Genomic DNA, 13295 nt, shown 5'->3' with positions numbered 1-13295 from the left:
TAGAAAACCCTGAAAAATAATATTGTATATTGTATATCCCTATTCAATGTTTTATCGTTTATTTGCCGCAACAATACAGGCAAGAAGAAAATTATCTCACACCACATTAATATCGCATACATTCCCGCACACACATATAGCGTTTCAGTGCGCTTGGCAATGTGCTGTTTAATGCTGATTTCAATCGTAGGTATGCGGCCGTGTCGTACTCGTATCGAAAGGGATAGTTCTTAGGCCCCTCGATCATTGCGAAACGCTCGGACATTTAAATCGTCATGGATCCTTGGATTAGATACTCTCAGAAAATTTCAAGTGCTCTTCAAGCAATCCGGGGATCCTCAAGTCCTTAAGCATCTTTAGGTGAATCTTCGATCATCTTTCATCTTCAGGACGGATTCTCAAGTTTCTCGAGAAAATTCACAGCAAACTTTGCGAGACGTTAATAAAGAGCTGAAGATAAAAGATGCCCAACTACAATATCCAAGAATCTTGTATTCGAATATCGGATGCTCTCCAAAAACATAAAGTTTGAATATCTAATAACTGGAACGTAAAATCTATTAAATTTTAGAATTGGCTATCGACTTGGATGATCAGAAGCAGAGTCTATCCAGAATAAATCGGAGATAATCAAGCGATTCCATGATCCAAAGATGAAAGAATTTACACACTCAAGAACTAACTAAATCTAAAAGAATTCATGATACCACAAATTTAAACCCCTATTTATAAACCGAATTTATATGCTTATATAGAATCGTTACAAGAAAAAAAAAAAAAAGGATATTTAGAGACCTTATCCAAACACACACACACACACACACACACACACACACACACACACACACACGCACGCACGCACGCACGCACGCACGCACGCACGCACGCACGCACGCACGCACGCACGCACGCACGCACGCACGCACGCACGCACGCACGCACGCACGCACGCACGCACGCACGCACGCACGCACGCACGCACGCACGCACGCACGCACGCACGCACGCACGCACGCACGCACGCACGCACGCACGCACGCACGCACGCACGCACGCACGCACGCACGCACGCACGCACGCACACACTAGAAAAAAGATACTAGAAAAAAAAAGTTTCTAGAACTTCAGAATTAGAAAGGCACGATGATAACGACGAAATTATTGATAAAAAGAGATGGCAAATCATAATAATTGCGAATACATCTAATTAATTTATTAATGTAAACGATAAGAGACAACGTCTAATTGTCTAATAGGCTCACACATAAATGAAAATCTAATGACTTGAAGATTCAAAGACCTTATCGAGATCCAAAGAGATGGATAAAGATATCTTTGTATCAATATTCTCACGAAGAGAATGGTCGAAAAAGATCGCATCCGAATCCCAAAAATCTCTACAGGATTCAAACTTTCAAGATTTGAATCTTAAATCACATGTTTTTAGATCCTTGGCTCTTAAAATTTCCCACGCTAAAACATATGGGTTTGTTGAAAATAAAAATTGACAAAAATGCAGGCGGATAAAGCTGTAGTAATTCGAAGGATATTAACGGACGTTTCTTTACTCGATATTAACTATGGCGATGGAAAGAAAAGCTTTCATATTCTTTTGCTAGAGAATAAAAAAAGATCTTCCTCCTCCCAGGTAACAAATCAATCGACGACGTGCGATCGATCAGGCCCGACGACGTCGGAATGGAAAGAATTGGCTCATCGGCTCAAAAAAAAACACGTAATTCATCGCTACAGAACAACATAGCATATAATGCAGCCAACAACACAATAATAACAATAACACACTCAGCATTCCTGAAGCTATATATCCCATGTAAAGTTGGTACATCGCAATGTGTATCCTTGGATCTTTAGATTTTCGTGCTATCGAATTGAAAATCCTTACGAATAAGAAGGAATTAAAAAGGAGAAATCTAAAGATCCGAAGATACGAAGAATGGCTCGATGGAAGAATCTAGAGAAGTAATCCAATGCGGAATTGAAGAATCCAACGATGCAATGATTTCTCGATCCAAGGATATAAAAATCCCAAACAACACAGACTCTAGGAATCCGTTTATGGAGACCTGTTGAACGGAATCATAAAATCCCCATTCGCATTTGTTTTCTATACGTTATGTATCAATTAATAATTAGTAATTAGATACAAATATATAATATTTAAGACTGTACACATATTCTTATCGCAAAGTGTAAAGTAATAAAACTTTCGTAACCATTTACAGGACTAAAAATAACAAAGTCAATTTTCTTTCGATTGCACGAATGAAAAAAAATTTGCTTTGAACTCAACGATATTTTAACTTGAATAAATAATCGAAATCTTTTGCATATTTTTTTATCAATTAATCAAAATTTTTAAACTACACGACTTATAATAATCTAAATCAAATAAACACACTTATCTATTAAAAAATAAAAAAAAGAAAAAGAAAAAAAGAAAAAAAAACGTAATTTTCAAACACAAGAACTTGATACAGCAATATAATTCATAAGTCTTCAATGAAAAACCTTATTAATCATATATATCTTCCATCAAAGAAATATTACGAAGGAAAAAAAAAGAATTTAATTTAAAATGAGATAAAACTAAAATGGATTAAGAATAAAATTAAAATAAAATAGTCCTATGAAAGATTAATTCAAGGACCAAGAAGAACTTTTCACTCTCTTTCTCTCTCTGCGCAATAGCGCGCATATACATATATGTACATGTATGTATGTATGTGTATTGGGAGAGCGGAAAGTTTCGTCGTACTTTGGAACAAGACAGCCGTCTGTCGCTTTCATCAATCGAGAACTAAATAACGACTTTACCAAAAAACGAATTATAATGAAATTTCTTGATTCGTTCATATATATGTATACATTGTATGTATTACATTGTTGGAGAATCTAAAAATTTTTATACAACCCCAAAGCATTTCCACACACTTTATGACGAACCATGTATTATTTCGTCGAATAAAGATACGGTAAAGATCCGTTGAAAGATCCACATATATGCATATAATTTTTCTTTTGAGAAATAACACATCTCCAACGCAGATTGGCAAACAGTTCATTATTCGATCCAGTACAAGTCAATTCGCGAACCAACGCAACTCTCCGCAACTGCCCGAAACACCGTTACACCAAGCGAGCGTATAATTAAAAATCCCACTCACTTATCAGGAGATGACGGGGGAGTGAGCGCGACGGTGCTGAGCGCGGCAGCATCGGCCGACGACGTATTCTCGTTGTTGGTCGTCGGCGGATTAAGGATATGCGCGGCATTTGCAGAATTCGTCGACGCGGCAGCGTTTCCCTGTGCCTCTGCTCCAGTACTCGCTCCAGGACTAGCGGACCTACTAGCGGTGTTTATCGCTGCTGACGCAGATGCTGCAGATTGCTGTTGCTGCAATTGAGGTTGTGGCTGGTTACTACTTTCTTTATCCTTGACGATGGCCTTGAACTTGGCGGTACCCTTGACAACATCGGACAATCGGTTCTGCGATGAAGACTCCATGCCGACAGTGCCGGTGCTGACACCGCTGCTTACATCAGTCGACATTTTGCTATGGTCGGCGTCGAGGCCGGGCAGGGGCGGAAAAGCGGCTGCTTCGAGGTCGAACTGCACACCGCTACTGCGGCCGCCGCCACAGCTGCTGTTGCTGCCGCTGCCTCCGCTCGCTGGCAAAGACTCCTTAATCGCCGGTAGCGGATGGTTGTTCCCGGTGGTTATCTTCGTGTCCTGATCTTTGGTCCTGCGGTGGATACGATGGCGGGCAAACGAAGGCGCTGAGGAGGATGCGGAGGAGGAGGGCTCGACCGTCGCGGTTGTATCCTGATCCTGCGTGGAGGACAACGAGGAGGAAGCTCCCTTCGCGTGCTCGACAGACGATACGGCAGACGACGAGGAATGGAACTTTGTGCCGGACTGGTAGGAAGAAGAGGATGAAGATGCGGGCGGTTTCGAAGGAGGCAAGCTCGAAGCATGGTAAGTGGACGTGGAGGAGCTCAAGGATACGCTATTGTTACCACCGCCAACAGTCATAGGAGGATGAGAGCTACGATTACTTAATGGCGGCATAGACGACGGCTGATGATGGTGATGATGGTGATGGTGATGATGATGATTGTTACTGTTGTTGCTGGGATTGGCCGGATCTATTAAACAGCTTCGATCAGAGCCGTTTCTCTGTCTATTTCTATATAAAGAAAAACAAATATTAAATATTACATTCATACAAAAACAAATATTCAAGAAAATAAAAAATTACAGATCTATACCTATGCCGAGGATTGTATCTCGTATTTGAACGCGTGAACGTATTGTGCGGTGTGATTCCGTTCATCGTAAATACACTGGACATTTCGAAATAAGCGGTACTGGTATGTCCCCAAGGCATCATACCGGCAGGATAGAACGGTTGATGCTGAAAGAAAAATGACATTCTCGATTCGTAAGAATTTTATCTTACATATGATAAATTATTTAAAGTATTTATAGAAGAGCTTGTTACGCAAACATTTGTAATTAGTATACTCACATAAACAACCTGATTTGCGTACGCCGGTATAGTTGTCTGAGGCATGGTCGTGCCATTGGTATAAAGAAAACGTTGCTGTCCAGCGGTATAACTATTCGGATCATAGACAGGAGGAGGGGGTGTAGTTCTGTAGCCATTCTTTATACCACCTACACTGGCTACCGTTGGTATCGGTAGCCTGTTCATTGGTTTAGCTTTAATTCTCGCCATTATCGGCTTTCCCTGGATTTAACAATCAAAATAGAAATTACGGACTCAAATCTACACTGTGTATCGTCCTATAGTTATAAATCTAATTATAAACTAGCTGAATCATCAAAATCACCGGTGAACATTTTCCTTCGCACTCCATTGTCGATTATTCAAACAAAATCATATAAGCTTTGACTACGACGTACCTGAAATTCTCGAACCTCTTCACGTAAAAATCGGTAGGCCTTTTGAGCATCCTCGTCGGACTCGAATGTCACGTACCACGAATTATTGTGAGCAAACTCGCACGAAATAATTCTCGGGCAACCCTCTCCAGAAAATAAATTCTACAATAAAAAATTAAGAAACGTTAAAGAGTCGGTTTTTTGACTTTTTATAAAATCATAGAATTGATGTTGGCACGCACCTTCACGTCTTCCAATGGGGTGCTATCTGGTATTTCACGAAGTATCACGATACATCGTTTGTGATTGGGCCTCACTTTCTGTCCTTCTTCGTCAACTTGGACATTAGGAGACTCCCTCAACACCTCTGTTATAAGTTTAATATCTTTCGTCAGCTTTTTCACTTGATTAAAATTCGCTACTGTCCATATCGGCACATACTGATCATTATCCATTTGTGACAACAAATAGGTATCGTTGGCTAAATTCTCTCTGGAAAGACAATTATATTGTTTATTCATATTATCAGACCTTGTTACAGATATTCTCATGCTTGCATGTGCAACTTGTACATTTTATCGTAATAAAATACGCAATTAATCAATGAAAAACAGTAATTGTATTTTTGGACGTTTTGGATGAAATTTTTTTGTCCAAAGCAGTTAATGACACATAATAATAAAACATGCTGTTAAAATAATTGACTTTTGTGTTTGTATATTAATATATAATTTTACATTCTCATTCTAGTTTTCGTAAAAGATTACTATAAATAATGTTTCCTGAATTTATGACTTTACAATTATATTTTTCACTTATAATATATATATGTACAAAATTATTTTAAGACTATTGAAGTTCTCTTAAATTCCCTTCTCATTTAACTGAAAGTTTAATAACCAGATAACTAAAATAATTGTAGGTTAATAATAGTTTTACCTAATCACTAAAATTATGTATGCGATCAAAGGTCACTTTTTAAGGAAACAAATGAGGAAATTAAAAGAAAAAAACCTCTTATAATCAATATCAAAATGGAAATGACGCGTGATTTTATATGAGACTCGTAGATGACGATAGGTTTTGGATTCAAATCCAATCTTCATATTTATATACGCTTCAGTTTATAAAACTTTGATTACTATGCGATTCTAAATTATTTCAGGAACAATAAAATGATACATACAATCGATGTAAATGTTATGTATTTGCAAAATCACTGTGCAGTTTCATGCAATTATAAACGAAAGAGATTTCAGCATACCTGGAGAAATAGTACTCTAGTTGTGAAGAGAGCATTTGCTTAAGCTGTTCCAAGGGTATACCGGGAACATTAAGATCCGTCATCGGTACAGATGGTGAAGCGGCAGAAGCGTCGCCCAGAGCGGCGACATCCACTGGACTGTATCCGATAGCACCTCCGTGCATGCTTATAGCGTGTTGAGTTGGTTCCAGGTTGCCGACACCAGCGTCGAGAATCAATTCGCTGCCACTTGGCGCACCGTTCATGACTCCGTAGTCTATGTTAGGCACGCCACCACCAATCGCGCCTGCAACCTGTGGACCCAGAGGTTCAGGGGTGGCTGGGTAGACCGCCCCCGATGGCAGCTTCCCGATGTCCCCATTCATGTAAACGTACCCTGTAAAATGAGATATTTGTAACTTTAGCGTTCTTCACTTCTACATAAAAATTCTTGTGCTACAATATAATTTATTGCTCTAATAATGAATTTGTTAATGCAATTAGATATTCTGTAGAATAATATTTTATTTTAAATAAAATTCCATTGTCTCCATTTTTATTATAATTTTTCAAATTAATATAATTTAAGTTCTAATTAGACTTTGGAATAATACATCTAACCTAATCTGTACATGACGGTTATATATTTCAACTATACTGCATTAAATATGGCTCTCTACAATATCAAGTTGTTACATCACATATGACTTTCTTATACATTTATGCTTACAATTTAATGTAACAAACTGATTGGTGCCCAATTATAACACTATAAATAATAATGATCTTTACACAAATTTATCAAGTTTAAAATATACAGCAACTTTTATATCATAGTTCAGAAAATAGCATTCTACAAAATTTCTAGTCATCTTCTATAAAACAATGCCACTTGATACAGTAATATATATATATATATATATATATATATATATATATATATATATATGTATATGTGCACACCACACACACACACACACACACGCACACACACACGCACACACACACACACACACACACACACACACACACGCACGCACGCACACACACATGTATAAAATTTATTCGCACAAGTTAAAATGTTCTATCTAATATTGACAGTCCTGATTCCCTAAACCAACATGACAATGATAATAGCATCCCGTGATGAAGCACCGATCAGAAGAACATTCGATTCGAATCACATATCTCAATATGCAGAACTACTCGACAGATCACAATTGCAAGCCCACAGATAGAATACAATTTAATTTATCTGGAATTGTGCGTGTAAAAGCTTTCGCGAGATTTAACGTGGAAGCCAAGAGAACAATATTGAGAGGAATTTCACACGACGGTTGAGGTTGGCGACGTGATGACACAAGATCAGCCTTCGTGATGGTGCTCCCACCACGTTAAAGGAGCCGCCGACGATCCTCGGCGACGAGGAGTCGGACTGCGTGCCACAACGACGGCCGCTCGGAGATGCTCGCGGCGCACCAGGCGAGGATCCCCGTGTAGAAGGACGCGCAATATGTTGCGGAACGCGCGGCGCGTTATCGGCCAAATATAGCGCGATCGGGACACGACACGGTGGCGGCCGCGCCGAGCCGCTCTCCGATCGGACGAATGTGATACCGCGACACAACGACAACGTCGACGTCGACGAAGAAGACGACACAAACGACGAGGACAAGGACAAGGACGATGACGACACTGATGATAATAATCATGATAATAACGAAGATGAAGATGATGATAACGACGATGAATATATACGGATGTGATGACGAGGACGATGACGACGACAACGTGGACGAGGTGAAGGACGATGACGACGACTACGATAACGACGTGTCGACGTACGGCGCGAGTTTAACATGCGGCACGGAAAGACACACCAACATAAGGAGGAGGTGATGGTGATGAAGTGGATGAAGCGGCGCGATGACAATACTAGAACTCTCCGACACGAGCGCGTGTAACATCGACGACGACGACGATGATGATGATGATGACGATGATGATGATGATGATGATGATGATGATGATGATGATGATGACGATGATGGTAGTGATGATGATGATGTTGCGTGGTGGTTGCGTTTGATGAATGGGATGGATGGTCGTTACCGAAATCACCGTTCATCTCGAGTTGGGCCCGGATGATCCCATGTGCCCTGAATCTAGCGCTACGAGGTGCCTGCCCGTTCGCTCGTTCGTTCGTTCGTCCGTCCGCCCGCTCGCTCGCTCGCTCGCTCGCTCGTTCGCTCACTCGCTCTCTCTTTCTCTCTCTATCTCTCGAACGGCCTCGTGCAGATCGGTTTCTCGACTAGAGAGCTCTCGAGGCACTTGGTTGCTCGCTCTCTCGCTCTTGGCTCCCGTTGTGTGCGCGCGGGGCGTCGTGTGCGCGTTTGCGAATTGGTTTGTAACTGCCACGATGATCGACTGGCCCTGGATCTAGAGGCTCGATCGCACCGCTGGTCCGTTCGCCCGTCCGTCCGTCCGTCCGTCTGTCTGTCCGCCCGCCCGCCCGCTCGCTCGCTCGCTCGCTCGCTCGTTCGCCCGTCCGCTCGCTCGCACGCACGCACACGCTCGTGTGCGCGCGATGAAATACGCGACGCAGCAGCAGCAGCACGACGGCTGGCGAGACAGGCGGCAGCGAGATTTGCACGTTCCTCACGCGAATTCGCGACGCTGCGCGACGCGCGCGTAACGATCCGTCCTGTGCGTACCACGGCCCACCGCGCCGAGCGGATCAACGCGCGGCCGTTTCGCACGACTGTGTTTCCTTACCGAGGTGGAAGAATCGAACTCAATACAGTCTCTCAAGCAAACTACAAAATGGCGGAAAGGCACATGCCGTGGCGCGCGATGCATTCTGGGACCCGGTGATGCGCCGCGCAGCCCCGCCGCCGCGGCGCCGTCACGAGAGGGCGCGCAACGTCGTCGCGCGCGACTTTCAAATCGGCAATCGATTTCCCCCGAGAGTTGTCTTTCTCTTTTTCTTTTCAAAAACGAAGATGGAACAAGACTTGATCAAGGATGATAAATTTTAACGAAAATCCTAACTTTTGCATGCAAGAAAATCTGAGGGACGAAGATACTTTATTTATTATTCTTTCTTGCTACTGTGTCGTATTCCGATTACCGATTAGATTTCATTTTTTTAACGATTTTTTTCTACCAATTGCTTTTATACATATTTAGTTTTACACGAATCGAGATACAAATTCTATTTTAACTTTTAGAACGAAAGAAAAAGAGAGTGAACGATATATAATTTGATTATGCTTCTCAAAAAAAATTCATTTTTTTTGAATTTCAAAACGGCAAAAATAGTATAAAGTTTAGTAATTTTAATTTCTTTATACCGTTTCTCTATAAAGTTACAAGAAAATTCTTGGAAAATTCTTAATTTAATTTATCTTTGCTGGGAAAGTAAACATACGTTTTTTTTCATTAAGTAATAAATAGTTATGTTGAATTGGTTTTTCTGACAGTTTCAACTTTTCATGATTATTTCTAGCATTTTGCATACTCTACAATACCCTCTGTAGATTCCTCGAATAAATAACAAAACAAATTTTACACGAGATACATAATAGAAAAAAATTACCTTATACAATCTCTCTTTATATATTTCACGATTGTGCCTCGTGCTAAATTAATTCGAAGAAACTATGATTCTACGAAACAGCGATTGTAACGAGCATAGTAGAAATGGAATCGATAAACAACGATAGCTTATCTAATGATTTTTTGATGAGTTACACGCATTTAACGAACACTCATACTCTTAATCACATGGCGACAGATATCTGATATTTCGATATATTTATGTTTTAATTAAAATTTCATTTATCATCCGTTATCTTTATACTATTATATAAAAAAAAAGAATCTTTCGTATCAATAGAACAATGTCTAAAATTTCTAGTGTATATATAAAAAATATCTATAAAATATCTCTAAAATATTTAATTTTTTATAACAAATAAAGCTGAGAGAGAGAGAATTCGAGATAAAATAACGAAAGGAAAGAGGGATATGGTCGAATCATAGCTCATTCATTTACTCATTATTTATTTATCTAGAACAGCCACATTTTATTAACTCTCATTTCAAAAAAAAAAAAAAAAAAAAACAACAATTCGTCAATTAATTATTACTGTCTTAAAAAGGGAGTGGGGGAGAAAGCAAGAGCGAAGACGAGATACGGGGCGAAGGAGGATGTCCTCTATGCGAAAGAATAAAAAATCGGTCTTACAAATATTCAACAAATCATCACAATCAAAAGACCAGCGTGAGACACACATTCTCTCCTAATTTTCGATACAAACGTAAAAAAGGAAAAAAGAAAAGAAAAATTTATCGTTTTTCTACGAGACGAGGCGATGTAGAGAAGAGTGGTGGACACGAGGAGGGAGAGAGTCGAATCGGTCAACCTATAGCTTTACTGCCTTCTCGGAATACGTCTATCGCTCCCAGATACATACTACCTAATGCAAGAACGAACATCCATTCGATGCTACTAATTATCGCTCGTTCATCTATGCCGCTCTTATTCCTCCTCTTCTTCCTCCTCCTCGACAACAATTATCAAAATCAGATGTGTCCTATCCACCGCTGCAAGGTGGGAAATCCCTACCTCAACAGCCGCTATCACCTAACATAAGGCTTACAGTGTGACGTATTGCTTTTTATCTCGAGAAAAAGATTCTGATTAGAATAGAGATATATTGCCTATAGGTATACGCCGGTTATACGCCTATGTATCCTCCCTTTCTTCGCTTTATCTCCTTTCTTCCTCCTTTCTTTTATTCGCCTTTATCCTCTGTCGTTTACTTCCCTCTCCGTTTTGCTTGTTTTCTTTTTTATTATTGAAATATATATACGCACGCGTGTATGTCGTGTGTGGTGTGTATATATAAATATATATATATGTGAATGTGTAAATATATATATATATATATTTATATGTTATGTGATAGAATATAATTGGGATATCCCACGAGGAGTTTAGTGAGTGATATACAGATTCAATTTGATAGGATCATATAGCGCTGACAAGGGGCGGAGCTGTCTGTTGTTGTAAGTTGTGGCATGGATGGTAATTGTTGTTGCTGCTGTTAGTCGATTAAAAACCATGGACCTTCAGCTGGTCAGGTTTCGCCAGACCTGACTTTGTTAGCCACTGGCATATATTCTCTCGTTGGTCCCCCTGCAGCTGCAGCACCTCCCCGTACTCCGGGTGCTCTATTACTGTCCCATTGCAGGCGAACTCCTATAAGAATACAAAGCAATAAGAGATTAAACGGATATTCTTTAAAAGTTTTCTTTGGATAATTGACTTTCCAGGAACGATAGTTATTTTATCTCTCAAAGAAATATATTCAAAACTTTCAAGATACAGCTATCAAAATAAGATAACTATGAATAGCTACAGTGTTCTCTGTTATAGTTTTAGCATTTTTATTGTAAATACTAAAACGTTACGAGTTTTTGAAATAAAAAATCAATATATTACATGGTATAAATTCTATTTTATTTCATAAATATGTAATTGTTTCTAATAAAAAAATATGTAAATTTTATATAAAGCCATGTTTAAATATGTAAATTATAAAGCCAATTTCTCAACTAATTTTATTATAATTTATGAGAATTTCCTTTCTCAGAAGTTAGGATATTTATGTAAAATATACTTGTATAAAACAATTACTTTCTACTGTTGCATAAAAAAAAATACAAGCTTTAATATGTCATAAAACAGTTTCTTATATTGTTTTATTTTCAAACAGAAAAATAGAAGCAAGTACTAGATATTTTTAATATTGAATATCAATGATTCATCCAGCAGTTAACAAAGCATCTAGAAAGAGCCGAGTCATCGATAGTGATCACAAATCAATGATTCCAAGTTGACCACGACCAAGATTATTCTCATTGTATGCCAAACCACTTGTAAATGCACTCCAATGCTACATTCTTAGAAGATTTACAAAAGACTACATCTGTTCAACCTATATCATCACAGTTGTTTGCATCAGACCTATTTTTAGAGTTCTGCCTAACTGAGCGATGGTGGAAGATAGTGGGGGAAAGGAGGAAGGGAGAGGGAAAGAAGGGAGGGAGGGAGGGAGGGGGGAGAGAGAGAGAGAGAGAGAAGGGAGCAAAATGATAGAGGTGAAACATGCAGAGGTGAAGGTAGAGAGGACAGGAGAAAGAATCGAAAGGAACCCCCGTCCCTCCTCATCCCTTTCTCTCCTCTTTGCTCTCTCTCTCTCTCTCTCTCTCTCTCTCTCTCTCTCTCTCTCTCTTTCTCTCTCTCTCCATAAAAGGGGAAGCTATGGCATACTCACCTTTTTACATGCTCTCACGATTTTCTTCAAGTCATATTCCGAGGAGAGTCCTTGCACCGTTGTTAAGGTTTTGCGACCATTCCGCTGCTGGATCCTTATATGAACAAGGCCGTCCTGGACGTCATCGTCTGAACCCTTGATTGCATCTGCAAAGGGGTCTGCGAACAGGCGAGGATCAGAGATGAGATATCGCAGCGTGCCAGGGCGCGGATTGCGCAGGATGATGCAAGAAGGATCGCGCGCGCGAACAACGCGTCGCCATTTTGATCGGCTCGAGGGAGGCCCCCTCGACGAGGCGACGGCGCTTCGTTTTATCGCTCTGGTTCACGAAGGATGATGTGCATGAGAGGAGGCAATGGCATGGGGGGAACACGTACAGACGGATAAATAGAAGAAGAAATCCGAGAACGAGGGCGAGACGAGGACGGGTCGCGATAGTGCGCGTTTCATCACTCACCGAATGTGTTGAGATTCTGGATGGACATACGACAAACAAAAGAGATCCCTCGGATGATATAGAACTGCGGAGCGCAGGTGGCAAGTCGTGGGATAGGACGTGGAAAGACCTTGCTAGACGGAGCACTTGAACGGCGCGTGGACACGACGTAGAACGGAGTAGATGAAACCAAGCGCGATGGCCGTGTACGCAGCCGGAAATAAAAGTTGCATTTGTCACGGCGCGATGGGTGGGGTTGCGCACGGTTGGCGCGTTCCCAAAGCGAGCCGGAACGCGCCCGTGTGGCGCGCGATTCGCGGACGCCACGAGCGCGTCGTCAGCCAT

The 13295-nt window shown here is 40.6% G+C and overlaps 2 protein-coding genes across 4 annotated transcripts in view; both read right to left on the bottom strand.

Annotated features, from left to right (window-relative positions):
• The window catches only part of Larp4B (La-related protein 4B), a 17781-nt gene extending 8744 nt beyond the window's left edge, over window positions 1–9037 (bottom strand). Inside the window, exons 1-7 of one of the 3 annotated variants that reach the window (XM_011649676.3) lie at window positions 8946–9037; window positions 6192–6567; window positions 5170–5419; window positions 4949–5089; window positions 4551–4772; window positions 4291–4436; window positions 3186–4208 (exon numbers count right to left, since the gene is read on the bottom strand). In XM_011649676.3, coding sequence (XP_011647978.2) covers window positions 3186–4208; window positions 4291–4436; window positions 4551–4772; window positions 4949–5089; window positions 5170–5419; window positions 6192–6556 — 2147 coding nt within the window. In that variant the 5' untranslated portion in view covers window positions 6557–6567; window positions 8946–9037. The other 2 variants (XM_011649674.3, XM_011649675.3) reach the window with 2 other exon arrangements.
• Window positions 9038–10218: 1181 nt separating this feature from the next.
• Window positions 10219–13187, bottom strand: eIF1 (eukaryotic translation initiation factor eIF1). Its single transcript, XM_011649673.3, has 3 exons — window positions 12972–13187; window positions 12515–12672; window positions 10219–11436 (listed from the first exon to the last, which is right to left on the bottom strand). Exons 1-3 carry the CDS (start codon window positions 12997–12999, stop codon window positions 11290–11292), a joined length of 333 nt encoding a protein of 110 aa, XP_011647975.2. The 5' UTR covers window positions 13000–13187; the 3' UTR covers window positions 10219–11289.
• Between the last annotated feature and the right edge of the window lie 108 nt (window positions 13188–13295).

This window comes from Pogonomyrmex barbatus, unplaced genomic scaffold (genome assembly GCF_055798465.1).
Source record: "Pogonomyrmex barbatus isolate J1 unplaced genomic scaffold, ASM5579846v1 scaffold7, whole genome shotgun sequence".
In the NCBI taxonomy this organism is placed as follows: Eukaryota; Metazoa; Arthropoda; class Insecta; order Hymenoptera; family Formicidae; genus Pogonomyrmex; species Pogonomyrmex barbatus.
The sequence above is the reverse complement of the archived record's forward strand: the minus strand, read 5'-3'. Positions and strand labels throughout refer to the sequence as shown.

Bases quoted from the DNA above. Each gene is read 5' to 3' on its own strand.
- eIF1 (XM_011649673.3), bottom strand. From the start codon at position 12,999: ATGTCCATCCAGAATCTCAACACATTCG. The intron at 12,673-12,971 runs GTGAGTGATGAA...GCCTGTTCGCAG, and splicing joins CCAGAATCTCAACACATTCG to ACCCCTTTGCAGATGCAATC. The intron at 11,437-12,514 runs GTGAGTATGCCA...GTATTCTTATAG, and splicing joins TCGTGAGAGCATGTAAAAAG to GAGTTCGCCTGCAATGGGAC.